Source organism: Mytilus trossulus, chromosome 3 (genome assembly GCF_036588685.1).
Source record: "Mytilus trossulus isolate FHL-02 chromosome 3, PNRI_Mtr1.1.1.hap1, whole genome shotgun sequence".
NCBI lineage: Eukaryota > Metazoa > Mollusca > Bivalvia > Mytilida > Mytilidae > Mytilus > Mytilus trossulus.
Window position 1 is genome coordinate 24,136,552 of NC_086375.1, and position 16,649 is coordinate 24,153,200.

The following is a 16,649-nucleotide window of genomic DNA, read 5'->3' on the forward strand; positions in this document are numbered from 1 at the left end:
ATTGTTGGGTTGATGTTTAGACGAGTTGTATATATATGGTTAATTATGTTGTAGAGTTGTCACTGACTCAGACGTACTTATAAATATCTTTATTTTCTGTGACTGTATCTTACATTAATTTGTAGGATCCTTTACTATAGATAATTTAGCTGACCTGTAAAAATAACATCTCCATGCCTTATATATCATGTACTGTAGTACGACGCTAGGTTAAAACTGACGAGGAAAGGTAACAGTTACACACGGCCACCGAAAGCTTTATTTTGAAAAAGTTTTAAATCATTAGGGGGGTCAAAATTCGCAATTCAATTATTAGTATATTCTGACTGAACGCAACACTAGATATATCTTTTTTAATTCCCATTTTCAAATATGCATTTCTTGTTATACCAAAATATGAATAGACATTTCTTTCATTACCACATTGTTTTTACAAAAAAAATGGCAATTCGAAAGTTGTTTTGATTACGTCATTTTTTATGTCCAAATCCTGGTTTTCCTCTTAACCAATGAATATGTAACCGTCAAAACCATTTACTGTCTGTAACAAACGTCAGAATGATTGTCAGAATGGGCAACAAATTCTGTTCGCCATGTTTTGGGTTCTGTTTTGCCTTTGTTCCACCCATTACAGTGTGTTTTGGCATTTTAGCAGGTAAAACTTTAGGTCTTTAAACGTTTTTCTACAGTCTGTTCTTTAGTAGTCCAGTTTTAATGGGAAAATGTATGGCATAAATCTGTGCGCAATGGCATTCGGCAATTTAATGAGCAGTTGACGTTGCGATCGCAAATGACGCTGCCTTATCAAATGTATTCTACTGCGTATTGACGTTGCACTGTCACTACACATATTGATCTAGTCATTGATCATGGTCATCAACAAATCCCGTTTACTTGTATCTTTGTTGGACGACAGTGAGACGAGTTTCTATTACAAAATATTGTGGTTGCAGCACGCTCACGTTTTCCTTTTTGCAGTATTCCTATGGGCTGTTTCAATTTTTTTTATTCTTCAGTCTTGAATATATATGGAGATGCAATATTGTTTAAGGAGGTAGACTTGGGTTAAGTGAAATAACTCTTAAAATCATCAGTTCGTTTGTGTCAACCATTTTCATAAATATATTCTAAGCTTCTATTTTACATAGATTACTTGCAAGAACTTTAATAAGAATTTTAAACTTTATGCAATTTAGTTATGAAAAGAAAAGTAGGGGTAAGTGAGCAAAATATTTTAATGACAATACATGGATAAAAAAAAAAACAGAGGATAAGTTCAGAAAATCTGGCAAAAAAAATGGAGGAGCAAACATCCTTAATAAAGTCAGATGTTGATTTTTTGTAAATAGAGAGAAAAGGATCAAAGTGAACATAATTTGATAAAAAAAAATCAACAAAATGAGTGTTGCGTTTTAATGTGAGTTAGTATAGTTTTAAATAGCTATTTGCGAGAAAAGGGAGATAAGTGTATTTTAGAACCACGATCGAAGATATAGGACGAGGAAGTCCGAATTTTAATTGTTCACCTGTTTAACGTTCTAGTTATTAACCCGTTCTACATAGGCCTACCATAGGAAGTAAACAAAACATCGACTTTATGTAATCACTGTGAGTTTTATTTATGAAGTATTTGAAAATTATTATACATATTTCACTTGTTCAAACCCTTTTATCTTGTTTTACAAAAAATATTAAAAGAATAAACGGAAATCTACTTAAATTTCGAGCGTTTGCTAATTTTGTGATACTGGTCATATAAAATAACTCTTGATGAAGCCGACATATAATGATTATTTTAAAAAGCATTACAGTATACATATGATCAGATTTAAATCAAAAATGAAGCGTGCAACGAAATAAAAAATAAGTTGATCAGGCGATGGCAATAAATAATGAGTCATCAGAACAAAACTTGAGAAAGTCTTGTGATACTGACAAACTTTCAAATTGGACACCACAGCGTATAAAGTGTATTATATATGAACACTGTACAAAATAAACCACATCAGAGAAGGTAGGATTCGTAAACAAAGGTAATCGGGCTTAGACTCCCCTTTTTTATTATAATTATCATTATAATATCTTCTTTAAATTGTCGTTGAGACCAAAACAATTGTAAACTAAAGTGGTTTAAGTTAATATGTACTACCCATATCAACCTGATGCCAGCTAGATGCAGTATATTCTTACGGCTTCTTGTTTCCCACCGGGTAGAAAATAGAAGATAAGTGTGTGACAATCATATGTGAACATTATGATGATGATAATGACTGTTGAGTGTCCAGTGGAAACTTTAAATAAATATTAAGAAAGAGATCATTTTATACATTTTATGACTGAGAGATAACTATAACAAAGATAATACAAAACGAGATGTAGAGTGGACCATTTTAAAAGCGTCGGGGGAGAAAAGTTCAATTTCTGTTTACCCTAAGTATTAAAAAGTAAACTGCAGTACTGACGAGTCTTGTGTATTTACGAAACGTGCGTCCGACGTATTCATACACATATCACAGTCTATTTTAAACCAGTCCCCACTTTCCACACTATAATGCAAGTGAAAAGTTGGGGCTGGGTTTTTATCAGACTGGCACAGATAATAGATCATAGGTGTTCATGGTTGTTTGATAAAAGATGTAGTTTTAAAAAGCTTTGATTTAAAAGTTATGCTTAAGAAAAAAATATGTAGCACTAGAAATTGGGATTATTTCTTTAGACGTTAGTTTGACGTTTTCACAAGATTCACTCTAGAATATCTGCATTTTTTTTTTCTCTCACTTTGTTGGTTTATATTATAGAATGGATGCCATCGAGGAAGATAAACCACTTTTGCCAGTACCAGATGAAGCCACTGAAAAACCAGTCATTGTTCGTCCTATGTACCAGTTCATTATGCTAGAAATAATTGGCATTCTTCATTTTGGAGCATTGATGGCAATGTTTCCAATCCAACAGTTTTATGTTATAGACGAAATTGCAAAGAAATATGGAGAACATGGCGAAAAATCAAACGTAGACTATTGCCCAAAAGGCCCTGTATTTTCCAACAGTACAAGTAATATCGTACAAGCAGAATCCGCAAACATACTGATGTATCTGGGATTCGTGGGTACGTTTATCGCTGTAATTCCTATTTTGGTATTTGGTTCACTCACGGACAGATACGGAAGAAAATTTCCATTGTATCTTTCAATGGTTGGAATTTTACTCAAAGAAATAGTAATGACTGTTACCGTTTACAAAGGGTTGTCACTCTGGTTTTTCGCTTTGGGAGATTTTTTCCTAGGCATCACGGGACATTTTGGTCTATTTTTAGCTGCAATGATGGGGATGATTGCCGATATTACAACTCCTGGTAAAGACAGAGCAATAAAGATAACAATAATGGAAGGGACTTTAGCCATTGCCGTAGCATTTTCGATATTAGGTATTGGTTTTTGGATAAAAGACGGGAATTATAGACACCCCTTGATTATGTGCATCGCATGTACTGTTTTGTCTCTAATATTAACATTAACATTACTGTCCGAGACGGCTAAGACAAACAAAAAGAAGGACAACAGGATATGCACGAAATCAGTTTTGTGCGCATGTTTCGATGTGTACAGAAATGGCAACAGGAATAGAAATAAAAAAATGTTGGTCGGACAAATAATATTTTGTATCAATGTTGGGGCAGTATTGGGAAAATCTAACGTTGTTACTTTATTTCTCCTCCACAAGCCGTTATGTTGGAGTGAGCTTCACGTTCAAGTGTTCACATGTTTTCAACTGTTGGTGAACTGGGGTTCAATATTACTTGGGATCAGAATTTTACACAAATACCTTGCAGATTATACCATTATAATAGTAGGAACAGTGTCGGCCATTGCAAGTTCCGTTACTTTGGCTTTTAGTTCAGAAGACTGGATAGTTTATTTATGTAAGTAGTTATATAGCTAAACAATTCAGAAGAAATAAAAGTAAAACACCAACCTTACTACACAGAAAAATACAAAGACGACTAGAAGTAAACATGTCGTCTTCAATTGAAGAGTATAACAAGCTCTTGCTCGGATCAAATAGAAAATGAAGTATAGAATATCGTTCAGCTGTCCACATTGAGTTTGCTAAAAGCATTACGAGAACTACTGACAAGACACAGTCTTCAACACCTGGCCGGTTAAAATCTGTTCATCCTTCTAATTTATTTATTAGTGAAATGGCAAATTTCATAAATTTGACATCGTCTTTCTGATACAGACTTATTTCTGTTTCATCAAAGTATGCATTTAGCCTTCAAATCTGAAGATAATACAGTAAATAATAAATTCTTGATTTGTTTAAAACTTTATCATCCTTTATTAAAACGGTCTGCCAGAGAGAAAAAAACTAAGAGTTTTGTCTGAGAAGATGCGATTTACGATTTACGGCTTGGACTTGACGAGCTTCCATGGCAGAAATACGAATACTCTTCGGTCGATAGTTTGTATTTGTTTTTGATTTTGTTATTTAGTTTTAGCAACGTGGCGATCTAATGAGTTAACCAATTTAAGCACAATTGGTTTTCTTTTTTTTCAGTTGTTTATCCCTTTAGCATGCCGTTGTCTTTTATAGATATAGATATAAAAAAGAGAATGTGGTATGATCGCAAATGAGACAACTCTCCACAAGAGACCAAAATGACACAAAAATTAACAACTATAGGTCTCCGTACGGTCTTCAACAATGAGCAAAGCCCATACCTCATAATCAGTTATAAAAGATATTTAGAAAATGGGTTACTCGTTGTTGAAAGCAGTACCATGGTTTTATATAGACTTAAGTGTTGTTTCATCTTCGGCATCTGGTCTCTAGTTGTAAGTTTACTCAATGACAATCATATCACATTTATATTTCAATATAAAGAAACAAATCGGAAAATTTTGCTAAGCCCTTCGAACGATCTAATTTTTTTTTTTTACCTCGTTATCAAAAGTGAACGACAAGAATGTGTATTTGGTGTTATTCACAGATTCTATTAATATGTTACTGAAATTACATTAAATAGATATAAGAAGATGTGGTATGAGTCAGTGGCGCAATCCCGAACTTTTTGTAAGGGAGGGGGGGGGGGGGTTGATTGACCTAAGGGGATCCAGTCACGCTTCAGTGATTCCCTATATAATAACCTAATTTTTCCCTCAAAAGGGGGCTCGGTCTCCCAGCCTCCTGGATCCGCCTATGTTAGTGCCAGAAAGAGAACTCTTCATCAAAGTCACAATTAGTAAAAAAAAATATAGGTCAAAGTACAGCCTTCAAAACGGAGCCTATGCTTGTATTTAAAATCATATAAATGCAGATCGTATGTACAAGCTTTACTTACCGCTTGAAAACAAGATCTTTATTTTAATCTGATTGGTTTGTTTTCAAACAACTGAAAGTTCCTGATTGTTGATCATTTTATGTTAGTAAACTAAGACAGTTTTGCAACTAACGAGACTGTAGCAAGACTTTCCAATTTGTTTCGATGGCAGATTTGAATCTTTACTCTGATACCACCCTACTACCTAAATCACACCGTTATACGTGTTCGTTTGGGACACCGGCACTACACTAACACACGCAACTTGAGTAGACCGTGATATGCGGGAAATGAAGAAGTGTGACTTATTTAGAGGGGAAGCTCGTCTTCTCCGTGGCTCAAAACTTTTGGTCTCTATTTGAGTGTACTACTATATTACAGATGCAGTGATTGGTATAATGGCAGTCTCGGTTTCACCTTTACTACGATCGGTTCTTTCAAGGCTGGTATCACCAGATGAACAAGGTAATATTTTGTTCAGACTTGTCAGATCATGTCACGTGATGAAAAGACAATGTTCGTGTCATTTAATGTAAATGTCAGATCACTTCAACTTTGTACTTGTTTGGCTTTATAACTATTTTGATCTGAGCGTCACTGATGAGTCTTAAGTAGACGAAACGCGCGTCTGGCGTATAAAATTATAATCCTGATACTTTTGGTAACTACTTAGTATGCTCTTTTAACTCGATAAACAGAGTAATGTTTTGCTTAAGTAAGAATCTCCTGAGAAACAGAGTTGTGTTTTTATCCAGTCTTTTATCAATCAACGAAGGCTAAAATGGAAGGCCTTGGAAAATGGTAGGTAAAACAGATGCACCATTAAAAAGGGCGAGAAGATGCAATAAAAAACCCCAAAGCTATAGCAGTATTTTTTTCCAGTATATCACTAAAGGTTCATGTTTCGATTTCACCCTTACTTGAATCGTCATAACATTCTATTTTTAGGAAGCCTGTTTGCTTGTATTGGTAGTTCTGAATTATTGCTGACATCACTTGCGCAGCTGTTTTATGGTTTCATTTACAAAGAGTCTGTTAGTTATCTTCCAGGGTTGGTGTTCTTGATAACGGCTGGAATTCTAGTCATAGAATTCTGTTTATCTTTGTAAGTATAACCTTTAATGTAATTATTTACTTTTCATTAGTTCACCTTGCCCGCAGTGCCATGTGAGCTTATGCCATCACTTGGCGTCCGTCATCGTCCGTAGTCTGTTGTCATGATCGTGAAATATTTCAAGAATCCTCACCTCTAACACAATTGGACCAAATACGTTCAAACTTTAACTAAATGTTACTTATGGTATCTTGTTTAGAAATTATATCCAAAGTTTGATCAATTAACAGACATGGACGCCACGACTAAAAATAGAACATAGTGGTCGAAAGCAGTTTTTGGATTATATCTCAAACACAACTTTTGCATAGTAAACAGTTTATATATCATGTTTAAATTGAACCATTTAAAAGTCAATTATATTTGGTATGAAGTTGTATTATCATTTGCACTATCATTTCCATGAAGGTAGTATGACCCCCCAACCCTGGTTGGCTTTGGAACTTTAATTTGTTTAGATTAAATGATAAGAACTGTGTTTAGGTTAGTTTAAGGGAAACCAATTATGATAGGACCAATATGATAAGTCAATGATATTTGGTATGCAGTTGTATTTGCATTGGCATGTTTCATTTCTACTGAGAGAATTTTGCCCTGGGTCATCGATCATGGTAAATTGACTGAATGATTTGCATATTTTACATGTTAAAAGTATTGCAGTTTTAGTTTGAAATTTTGCATTTACTATCAAATACACGTACCGGCAAGACATATATATGTGCCAACCACCACAGTTACTGAGATTTCTCTGTATTTTACTGATAAATGGACTTGTGGTTTTGTTTAAACATATTTATTTTAGTTGATTGGGAAACTAGTTTTGCAACTTATATTAATCCTTTTCCACTTTGCGTGTGCGAGTTCTGCCTTGTAGCGGCATTAGCCTGCTCTTTTTTGAAATCTACAAGAGTGTCTTTAATGTTCAAGAGATATGGCTCTCTCTCAACAAGGGTCAGCCATTTATCGCCCCTTCCGACGGACTATCATCGTTTCCTCAAGACCACACTCGCAAATGGTGTAAAATTTTCATCCCAGACGGGAATCGAACCAGGAACCTTTGTGTTAGAAGTCCGATGGACTTGTGGTTTAAGGCGATAAACATAATACTTTTACCGTGACAGCGGCAGTCCCTATCGACACACAACTTTTCAAGTCAAAACACTTTCTACAATTTTTTTAATATTACAATTTTCCGAAAAATACGTACATCTCTCCTTATCTAAGGGGGAGTTTTGGCTGAAACCTTAATCTGACATCGAAATTACAGTTTGAAAGAATTTTTTATTCATACAAGCAAAGTGTACGACATAAAACTAATAACAGAGACATATATACGTGTATATATGTCTCTGCTAATAATTATATAGTAGAAGATGGGGTACATGTATGAGTGTCAATAAGACAGCTCTCCATCTAATTAACAATTTATAAAAAAGTAAACGATTGTAGGTCTTGAACACAGAGCCTTGGCTCGCACAGAACAACAAGCTAATAGGCACACATCTTCATATCAATTTAATTATAAAAGGTTATTAGTAATAACTTACTCACTGGTCAGATCGAAAAAAAGACACCAAGTACTGTTTGAATTTTTAACATCTTCTCCAGATTTCTTTACATCTTGAATACTTTATCTATTTATACAAAAAACTCATGGATTGGGAGCATTACCATCAGAGCACCAAAAATAATCATAAAATTATTTAAATAAGAGCTAATTCTAAGGCAATAAGATTATCAAAATCAATTAAGAGCACATTACATACGTATATATACACTTATCTGACACATGATAAATTTCATTTTATTTTCAGAGTGCTATATAGTATTATGTCCTCAGAACCAGTGTCTGTAACAGAAACAGTTATTAAGGTCTCCTAGTGTTAGAAGCATTGTTGGAAGTCTCTGGATTATATGTATCTAAGATAGTACATGTAACTGAAATCTCCAATATTTTTTTAAAGATCTGTGATTCTTTAAAAGTAAAAACAATTGTAATATATCCTGTATTTGAGAGCTGTATATGTTAGAAACAAATATTGAAATGTTATTTAATTAAGGCATGTTTCCCTAATGCATGAAATCTCATAAACTTGAAAAAATTGTCTCCCTTATGCTGGTAATTTAAATTTGTAATCTTTTGATTTATAGTAGAAACAGTGGTTGAAATCTCTAATAGTTTAGACAACCAGTAATTAGAATCCCTTAATTTAAGATCTGTCTGTATGTGTCTTTTTTTTTTTGTCAAACATAGATCTATATTATTGAATCTCCTTTATTTTGGATTTGTATGTATTTATCCGGAACTGGAATTGAAGTTTGTATAGATTGAATACTAAAGCACTAGTTGAAATCTGGTGTCTTATTGATTGACCATATATTATGCTTTTAGTAAAAGTTACTTATGCAAAACTCCGTGTACTTTCTTATTTATAGTGCTACTACAATTAAATCACAGTCTATTTTTGCCATATTTAAACATAATTGAGTAACTTGGTTCAGTTATGTGTTCATATTATATCTGATTTCCATTGTGCTATATAGAAGTGAAACATAGCTGAATAGTAAAACACATTCCCAAGGCATTTGAGCGACTGAAAGCTTAGGGAGCAACCATTTGATTTTTATGGGGGGGGGGGGGGGGGGGGGGGGATGACATTTATGTAAAAAAAGTCAGGATAAACTAAAAAAAAAAGCAGGACAAGATAGAGTGAAAAATAAAAAGGCAGGACAGAGATTACAACTAAATAAAAATGCAGGACAAAATTTTTCATCCCCCCCCCCCCCATAAAAATCAAATGGTAGCTCCCTTAATCTCATGTTCAAATGATTTTTGTGATTAGTTTTTCATTTTAATTTATTTTCAAAGACAATTGGCGGTGTGCACGTACATTTTTGTAGTAAGTACATATCAACATTACCTTCTAATCTACCTCAAGGATACTGCACAATTCAGCATTACGTTGGAAATCATGACCTACTTTTACATTTTCAAGCATTAATATTTATAAAGATATGCCATTCATAATAATCTTTAGTACATAATATTTTGGGATTCCTTCCTTTTTTTTTGCTGGACTTCGTCTCATGGTTTTTTCATCAAAATAATTTTTTACAACTTAACTTAATTTTTTTTAGACATATAATATTGTACGAAAGCCGTAAGGGGATATTGTACATCAAGCACCTTCCTTATATTTTAATTTAACGTAAGTAAGTAATAGGCATTTATAAGAGAGAATTGTTTCATCAGATCAGATCTGAAGGTTCTTTTAAAAAAAGTGTTGCGTTCATTTGATTGCAATGATACACTTGATCTTTTTTTTTTTTTTTTTATTGAAACACCATATAGCGGGCTATTTCCGCGATTTTTATTGAATAAAATATAAGAAATATTTTGGCGGTTAATATTTTGGCTGTTATTATTTTATCGGCTTCAAAATTTTTATCAATACCTTGACATGTAAAATTTAAATTGGCCGAATTTATTTTGGTGATTTTGTTCTATCTGCCAAAATAAGCGAAAATTTATACCCCGCGGAAATATCCTGCTATAAGGTATTATGTGTTATTTTGAGTTGTTATTTTTTTTACATTCTGTGTTTTAAATATTTGTTATTTTGTTCAATTCTGTGCTTTAAAATGTTTTTTATTTTGAGTGATACTTTTGAGATCTGTGTTATTAAAAAGGTAATGTTGTTGTAAATATTGCATTTTCTTGTTGGATGACTATCATCATGAAGTTTTGTTCTGTATTCATGTATAATATTACTGGTATATTAGAAGAAAATATACAGCGAAATATATTAACATGTATATTGTGTACATGTTTGGACAATATAAAAATTAGTAGATGTGCTATGATTATCAATGAGACAATTATCAACCAGAGCTTTATAGAAACTTGCTTCATTTGATTAAAAGAAAAAAAAGGCCAGGGGTTATGTCAATGATATAGCAACCGACAATAAAATATTACAACAATGAACTCCCAAGATTGGGGCGGATCCAGTAGTCCTGGATCAGCCACTGTAAGGGTTAAATATCACAGAGTAATATACACAAGGACACCATACATTTCAAAATCCAAATTTTACTTCAAACATACATGTAAGCAAGGTAAATAAAGTACACATCTTATTGTTTTTTTTTTATTTGTGAAATAACTTATTCATATCATTCATTACAAGGATATACTATCTGAAAAAAAATCCAATGTATCCCTTTTTGAAAACTTGGTTTTTAATGCCGTCTGAAAAAAAAATCCAAAGTTTCCCTTTTTTTTAAACTTGGGTATTAAGATACCATGATGTAGTTTACAATTTTAAAGAACTTTCATTTATTAATGAACACATTAAGGTGAATACATCTTCAAATCATTTATATTTTAACAAATTTCCAGATTTTTTTATTTTTTTTTAAGACTTGAAATACATTTATTGAAAATCACCTGATTACATTTTCCTTGTATAACTCAGGGAAGAATACACAAGGGGCCCTGTGTTTACAATGATCCAACGTCCAGGGATAAACGGTGGACTCTATCATAAAAAAAAAATCTATTTAATATTTTTTTCCATACATAAGTTATACATTCATATTAATTACACAGATTGAGTTTGCGTATAAAATATTCACAATATTCTACAGTAAATAAAATACATTAATAAAAGTCCCCCAAAACACACTACAATCTACACAATAATTTATCTTTACTTATATAATTGGCATTTAATTTTTTGTACTTTTAACACCTGGATTACATTGTTATGTGTCGGTCAGTGGTTTTATAGGTCACATGCTCGACCTTGTAAATGCGTGTATTGTATATTTCTATCGTTGGATGTATTATGTTCTAAAAAGGAAAAGAAAGTAAGTACAAATTATTTCGTCACTTACTAATGTATAAGATTTATTATAAGTTTTATTTCAGCTGCAAAATTTTCTTTTTTGGATGATAATGATTTGTCCATAGATTCAATTAAACTTCCCAGTTCCCGTTTTGTATATGCTATCAATTGGCTGGAAGTAAAACTTTTAGACTGATATTTGATTATATTCCTACATTTCCAAATAATCCATTTAACTGTATTCATAATCGTATTAGTTATGACATTGTACTTTTTTTTGTAATCGTACATTCCTAGCATGATAAGTTCTTCGCTCAATGGAATATATACTGTGTTATTTAGTACATTATATGTTTTAAGCGCATCAAAAATGTGTTCCCAAACAACCATTATAATGTTACAGTTGTGAAAAAGGTGTGTGAGAGTTTCGTTTTCTGTTTTACAAAAATGGCATTTGCCATTATTTGATTTGCCCATTCTAAATAGTTTTTGCTCCGTATAGATAATGTTATGAACAATTTTCCAGCTAATTTGATTTGCTTTCCTAGAGGACATACTTTTATTTAAATTTATCCAAATCTTTTTCCACGGTAATTCCGAATTATACTGAATATTCCATTTTATTTGACAGTTTGGAACTATATCTAAATTTAACGAATATTGGATTAATTTCAAAGATATCTCACTTGGGATTACTACTTTATTCTGTTTATCGTAAAATTCAAATGTATTTTTAATATAATAACCATTTTTGGGGGGTTCTGGATCAAGGTGGACGTTTTTTAGTCTGTCCTTGAACAATTTAGGAATAGCTAATTTCAGCCTTGCCCATTCCGAGATCCAGTTTCTCTTATCTTTAAGAGTATTGTATATAAAGTTGTCGCTTTTGATGTTTTTCGTTTCTTCATCCCAAATATCTTTTATTGTATGAATTCCACTTTTTCCGAAGTTAGGGAAAAAAATAGGTTTTTTATTGTATTGAATTTTTATGTTTCCAAAAAGTTGTTGGTTTAGGATATATCGTTTTTATTTATTGGACTTTGTATACTTAAAAATTTTGACCACGTTTTAATTAACTCAAGATAGTATTTTGGAAAATTTTCCATTTGCAATCCTCGTAAGTCCGAACACTTTGCTAAAAAATTATTACAATTATATTTGATATCAAACTTCTGTAGCCACCATTTGGCTATTGTGTTCCAGTTATCGGTTTTTGATCTTAAAATCTTTTGCATACTTTTGATTTGTTTGGATTTAATGAACGAATCTATATTGATCATACCAATCCCCCCTTCTTCTAACGGTAAGCAACACACGTCCCTTTTAATTAAATTTACTTTCCCCTCCCATATAAAATTCCACATGACATTGTTTATTTCTTTTTTAGCTCACCTGGCCCGAAGGGCCAAGTGAGCTTTTCCCATCACTTTGCGTCCGGCGTCCGTCGTCGTCCGTCGTCCGGCGTCCGTCGTCGTTGTTAACTTTTACAAAAATCTTCTCCTCTGAAACTACTGGGCCAAATCAAACCAAACTTGGCCACACTCATCATTGGGGTATCTAGTTTAAAAAATGTGTGGCATGACCCGGTCAACCAACCAAGATGGCCGCCACAGCTAAAAATAGAACATAGGGGTAAAATGCAGTTTTTGGCTTATAACTCAAAAACCAAAGCATTTAGAGCAAATCTGAAAAGGGGTAAAAATGTTTATCAGGTCAAGATCTATCTGCCCTGAAATTTTCAGATGAATCAGTCAATCGGTTTTTGGGTTGCTGCCCCTGAATTGGTAATTTTGATGAAATTTTGCTGTTTTTGGTTATTATCTTGAATAGTATTATAGATAGAGATAAACTGTAAACAGCAATAATGTTCAGCAAAGTAAGATCTACAAATAAGTCAACATGACCAAAATGGTCAGTTGACCCGTTTAGGAGTTATTGCCCTTTATAGTCAATTTTTAACCATTTTTTCGTAAATCTTAGTTATCTTTACAAAAATCTTCTCCTCTGAAACTACTGGGCCAAATTAATCCAAACTTGGCAACAATCATCTTTGGGGTATCTAGTTTAAAAAATGTGTGGCGTGACCAGGTCAACCAACCAAGATGGCCACAAAGGCTAAAAATAGAACATAGGGGTAAAATGCAGTTTTTGGCTTATAACTCAAAAACCAAAGCATTTAGAGCAATCTGACTTGGGGTGATATTGCTTATCAGATCAATATCTATCTGCCCTGTTATTGTCAGATGAATCTGACAACCTGTTGTTGGGTTGCTGCCCGTGAATCGGAAATTTTAAGGAAATTTTGCTGTTTTTGGTTATTATCTTGAATATTATTATAGATAAAGATAAACTGTAAACAGCAATAATTTTCAGCAAAGTAGGATTTATAAATAAGTCAACTTGACCGAAATGGTCAGTTGACCCGTTTAGGAGTTATTGCCCTTTATAGTAAATTTTTAACCATTTTTCGTAAATTAAAGTAATCTTTTACAAAAATCTTCTCCTCTGAAACTACTGAGCAAAATTAATCCAAACTTGGCCACAATCATCTTTGGGGTATCTAGTTTAAAAAATGTGTGGCGTGACCTGGTCAACCAACCAAGATGGCCGCCACGGCTAAAAATAGAACATAGGGGTAAAATGCAGTTTTTGGCTTATAACTCAAAAACCAAAACATTTTGAGGAAATCTGACATGGGATAAAAATGTTTATCAGGTCAAGATCTATCTGCCCTAAAATTTTCAGATGAATCGGTCAATCGGTTGTTGGGTTGCTGCTCCTGAATTGGTAATTTTAAGGAAATTTTGCTGTTTTTGGTTTTTATCTTGAATATTATTATAGATAGAGATAAACTGTAAACAGCAATAATGTTCAACAAAGTAAGATCTACAAATAAGTCAACATGACCGAAATGGTCACTTGACCTGTTTAGGAGTTATTGCCCTTTATAGTCAATTTTTAACCATTTTTTCGTAAATCTTAGTTATCTTTATAAAAATCTTCTTCTCTGAAACTACTGGGCCAAATTAATCCAAACTTGGCAACAATCATCTTTGGGGTATCTAGTTTAAAAAATGTGTGGCGTGACCAGGTCAACCAACCAAGATGGTCACAAAGGCTAAAAATAGAACATAGGGGTAAAATGCAGTTTTTGGCTTATAACTCAAAAACCAAAGCATTTAGAGCAATCTGACTTGGGGTGAAATTGCTTATCAGATCAATATCTATCTGCCCTGTAATTGTCAGATGAATCTGACAACCTGTTGTTGGGTTGCTGCCCGTGAATCGGAAATTTTAAGGAAATTTTGCTGTTTTTGGTTATTATCTTAAATATTATTATAGATAAAGATAAACTGTAAACAGCAATAATGTTCAGCAAAGTAGGATCTATAAATAAGTCAACATGACCGAAATGGTCGATTGACCCCCTAAGGAGTTATTGTCCTTTATAGTCAATTTTTAATTAACATTTCCACTGATACTTCTGGGCCAAGTTCATTATAGATAGAGATAATTGTAAGCAGCAAGACTGTTTAGTAAAGTAAGATTTAAAAACACATCACCATCAATAAAACACAATTTTGTCATGAATTCATCTGCTTCCTTTGTTTAATATTCACATATACAAAGGTGAGCGACACAGGCTCTTTAGAGCCTCTAGTTATATTTTTCAGGTATACCTCGCATTTCGATTTCGAACCCTATTTTAGAAATGATCAATGATTTTAATATTAAGACTCTCCAGAATTTTTGATGGATCTAATTTGTTTTCATGTAGCTAACTCAGTAATTGCATTGAACATAAAAGAATCCACTTGGTTTTTTCCTTCTATTTTATGTTACAGCACAAACAAAATCTATTGATACAGACCCTAGTTTCATATTTTGAAAGCATTGTTCAGGAGCTATCTTTTTATATTTTATTACAAATTTCTGTCATTTGGTTTACCTTCTATTTACTATTATAGTTTACAAAATGTGTTATTTTTCACAAAGCTTATACAATGCTTGATGACTTATCATTTCTATTATATTTTAACTGTATCACAATAGATACTTCATTTTGACAAAGTTTGAAAAAAATCTACCCTTTTTTTAGTTCAAACTCTCTTTCTACCTTTATTGTTTATGTTTAAATCTTTAAACTACATTTTTTTGGTGTAGTTGTATTGTTGATGCATCGTGTTTTTATTCTCAGTTGTTGTATTTAAAGTTTTTATGAGTTTCTGTTTGTTTTTAACTCTTTCTTGAATATATAGAGGATTGTCATGATAACTTAGATTAGGCAATTTTCTTGGTAATAAACTATTTTTTTACTTCATTTTAAAAATGAGAAATAATTAATATATCTTGCCCGAAATATATTGAATAATTTGTGTTAATATATACTGCCCACACGACATGAAAATAATTCCCATATTGAAATGGCAGACACAGAAATTATAAGAATATGCAATATGTTTAAACTATGCAATTGTAATTTCTGGTTGTTAATTATTTGAATAAAATTGATTTATGCAAGATGACAGGTATTATCTTTGATATTCTAGACTATGCCATTAAAACAAGTAAAAAAAGGTTAGTTCAGAACTACCACAGTATCATAATACAATTTATTAGTTGACTATATATAGCTACCAAAAGAAAAAGAAATCAATAGTTTTTTGTTTTTTTATTCAGATGATTCAAGAGGAAGCTTATTTAAAGGTTTAAAAAAAGTTTTAATAGGAGATGTCTATTAGTTTATATATAGTAGAGTGAGACAAAATATAAACATTTAATTTTATTGCAAAAAAATATTTTTTAATCTGTTCATCAGAAAAATCTTGTAACTATAATGGACTTCAGATTCAAGAAATATGTCAATTTACTAAACTGGACCAAGGAATTGTACAAGTTATATAAAAAAGAAGATGTGGTATGATTGCCAATGAGACAACTATCCACAAAACACCAAAATGATACAAACATTAACAATTGTAGGTCACCGTACGGCCTTCAACAATGAGCAAAGCTCATACCGCATACAGTCAGCTATATATAAAAGGCCCCAATAAGATAATGTAAAACAATTCAAGTAAGTTAATTATTTATTTTAATAATAACGTGTTAATTATGTACAGATTATAGATATATAATATATGATAAATATTAATACACCCGACCTAATGGACCTATAAGTCACCTCAAATAAACTTGATAAAATAATTATAAAACAATTATATCACGTTCTAATCTTTTTGTTGACGTAAGTAAATTTCCAAAAATATAAAGACATAACAATATTTGTTTACAAAAGTATTTAAACTTTAAATTTGCAAAAAAAATAAGTGTTATCTATTATACTGTAACTATATTGATT

The 16,649-nt window shown here is 32.2% G+C and overlaps 1 protein-coding gene across 1 annotated transcript; it reads left to right on the top strand.

Annotated features, from left to right (window-relative positions):
- The first annotated feature begins 1,494 nt into the window (after nt 1–1,494).
- On the top strand, nt 1,495–8,373 carry LOC134710747 (proton-coupled folate transporter-like). The gene is made up of 5 exons (XM_063571143.1): nt 1,495–1,608; nt 2,799–3,922; nt 5,705–5,788; nt 6,272–6,428; nt 8,252–8,373. The coding sequence occupies exons 2-5, from the start codon at nt 2,800–2,802 to the stop codon at nt 8,316–8,318; spliced, it is 1,431 nt and encodes a 476-aa protein (XP_063427213.1). The 5' UTR covers nt 1,495–1,608; nt 2,799; the 3' UTR covers nt 8,319–8,373.
- The last annotated feature ends 8,276 nt before the right edge of the window (nt 8,374–16,649 follow it).

Coding starts and splice junctions, on each gene's coding strand:
- LOC134710747 (XM_063571143.1), top strand. CDS start 2,800: ATGGATGCCATCGAGGAAGATAAACCACTTTTGCCAGTACCAGATGAA. Junction 3,923..5,704: donor AGACTGGATAGTTTATTTAT/GTAAGTAGTTAT, acceptor ACTATATTACAG/ATGCAGTGATTGGTATAATG. Junction 5,789..6,271: donor GGTATCACCAGATGAACAAG/GTAATATTTTGT, acceptor TTCTATTTTTAG/GAAGCCTGTTTGCTTGTATT.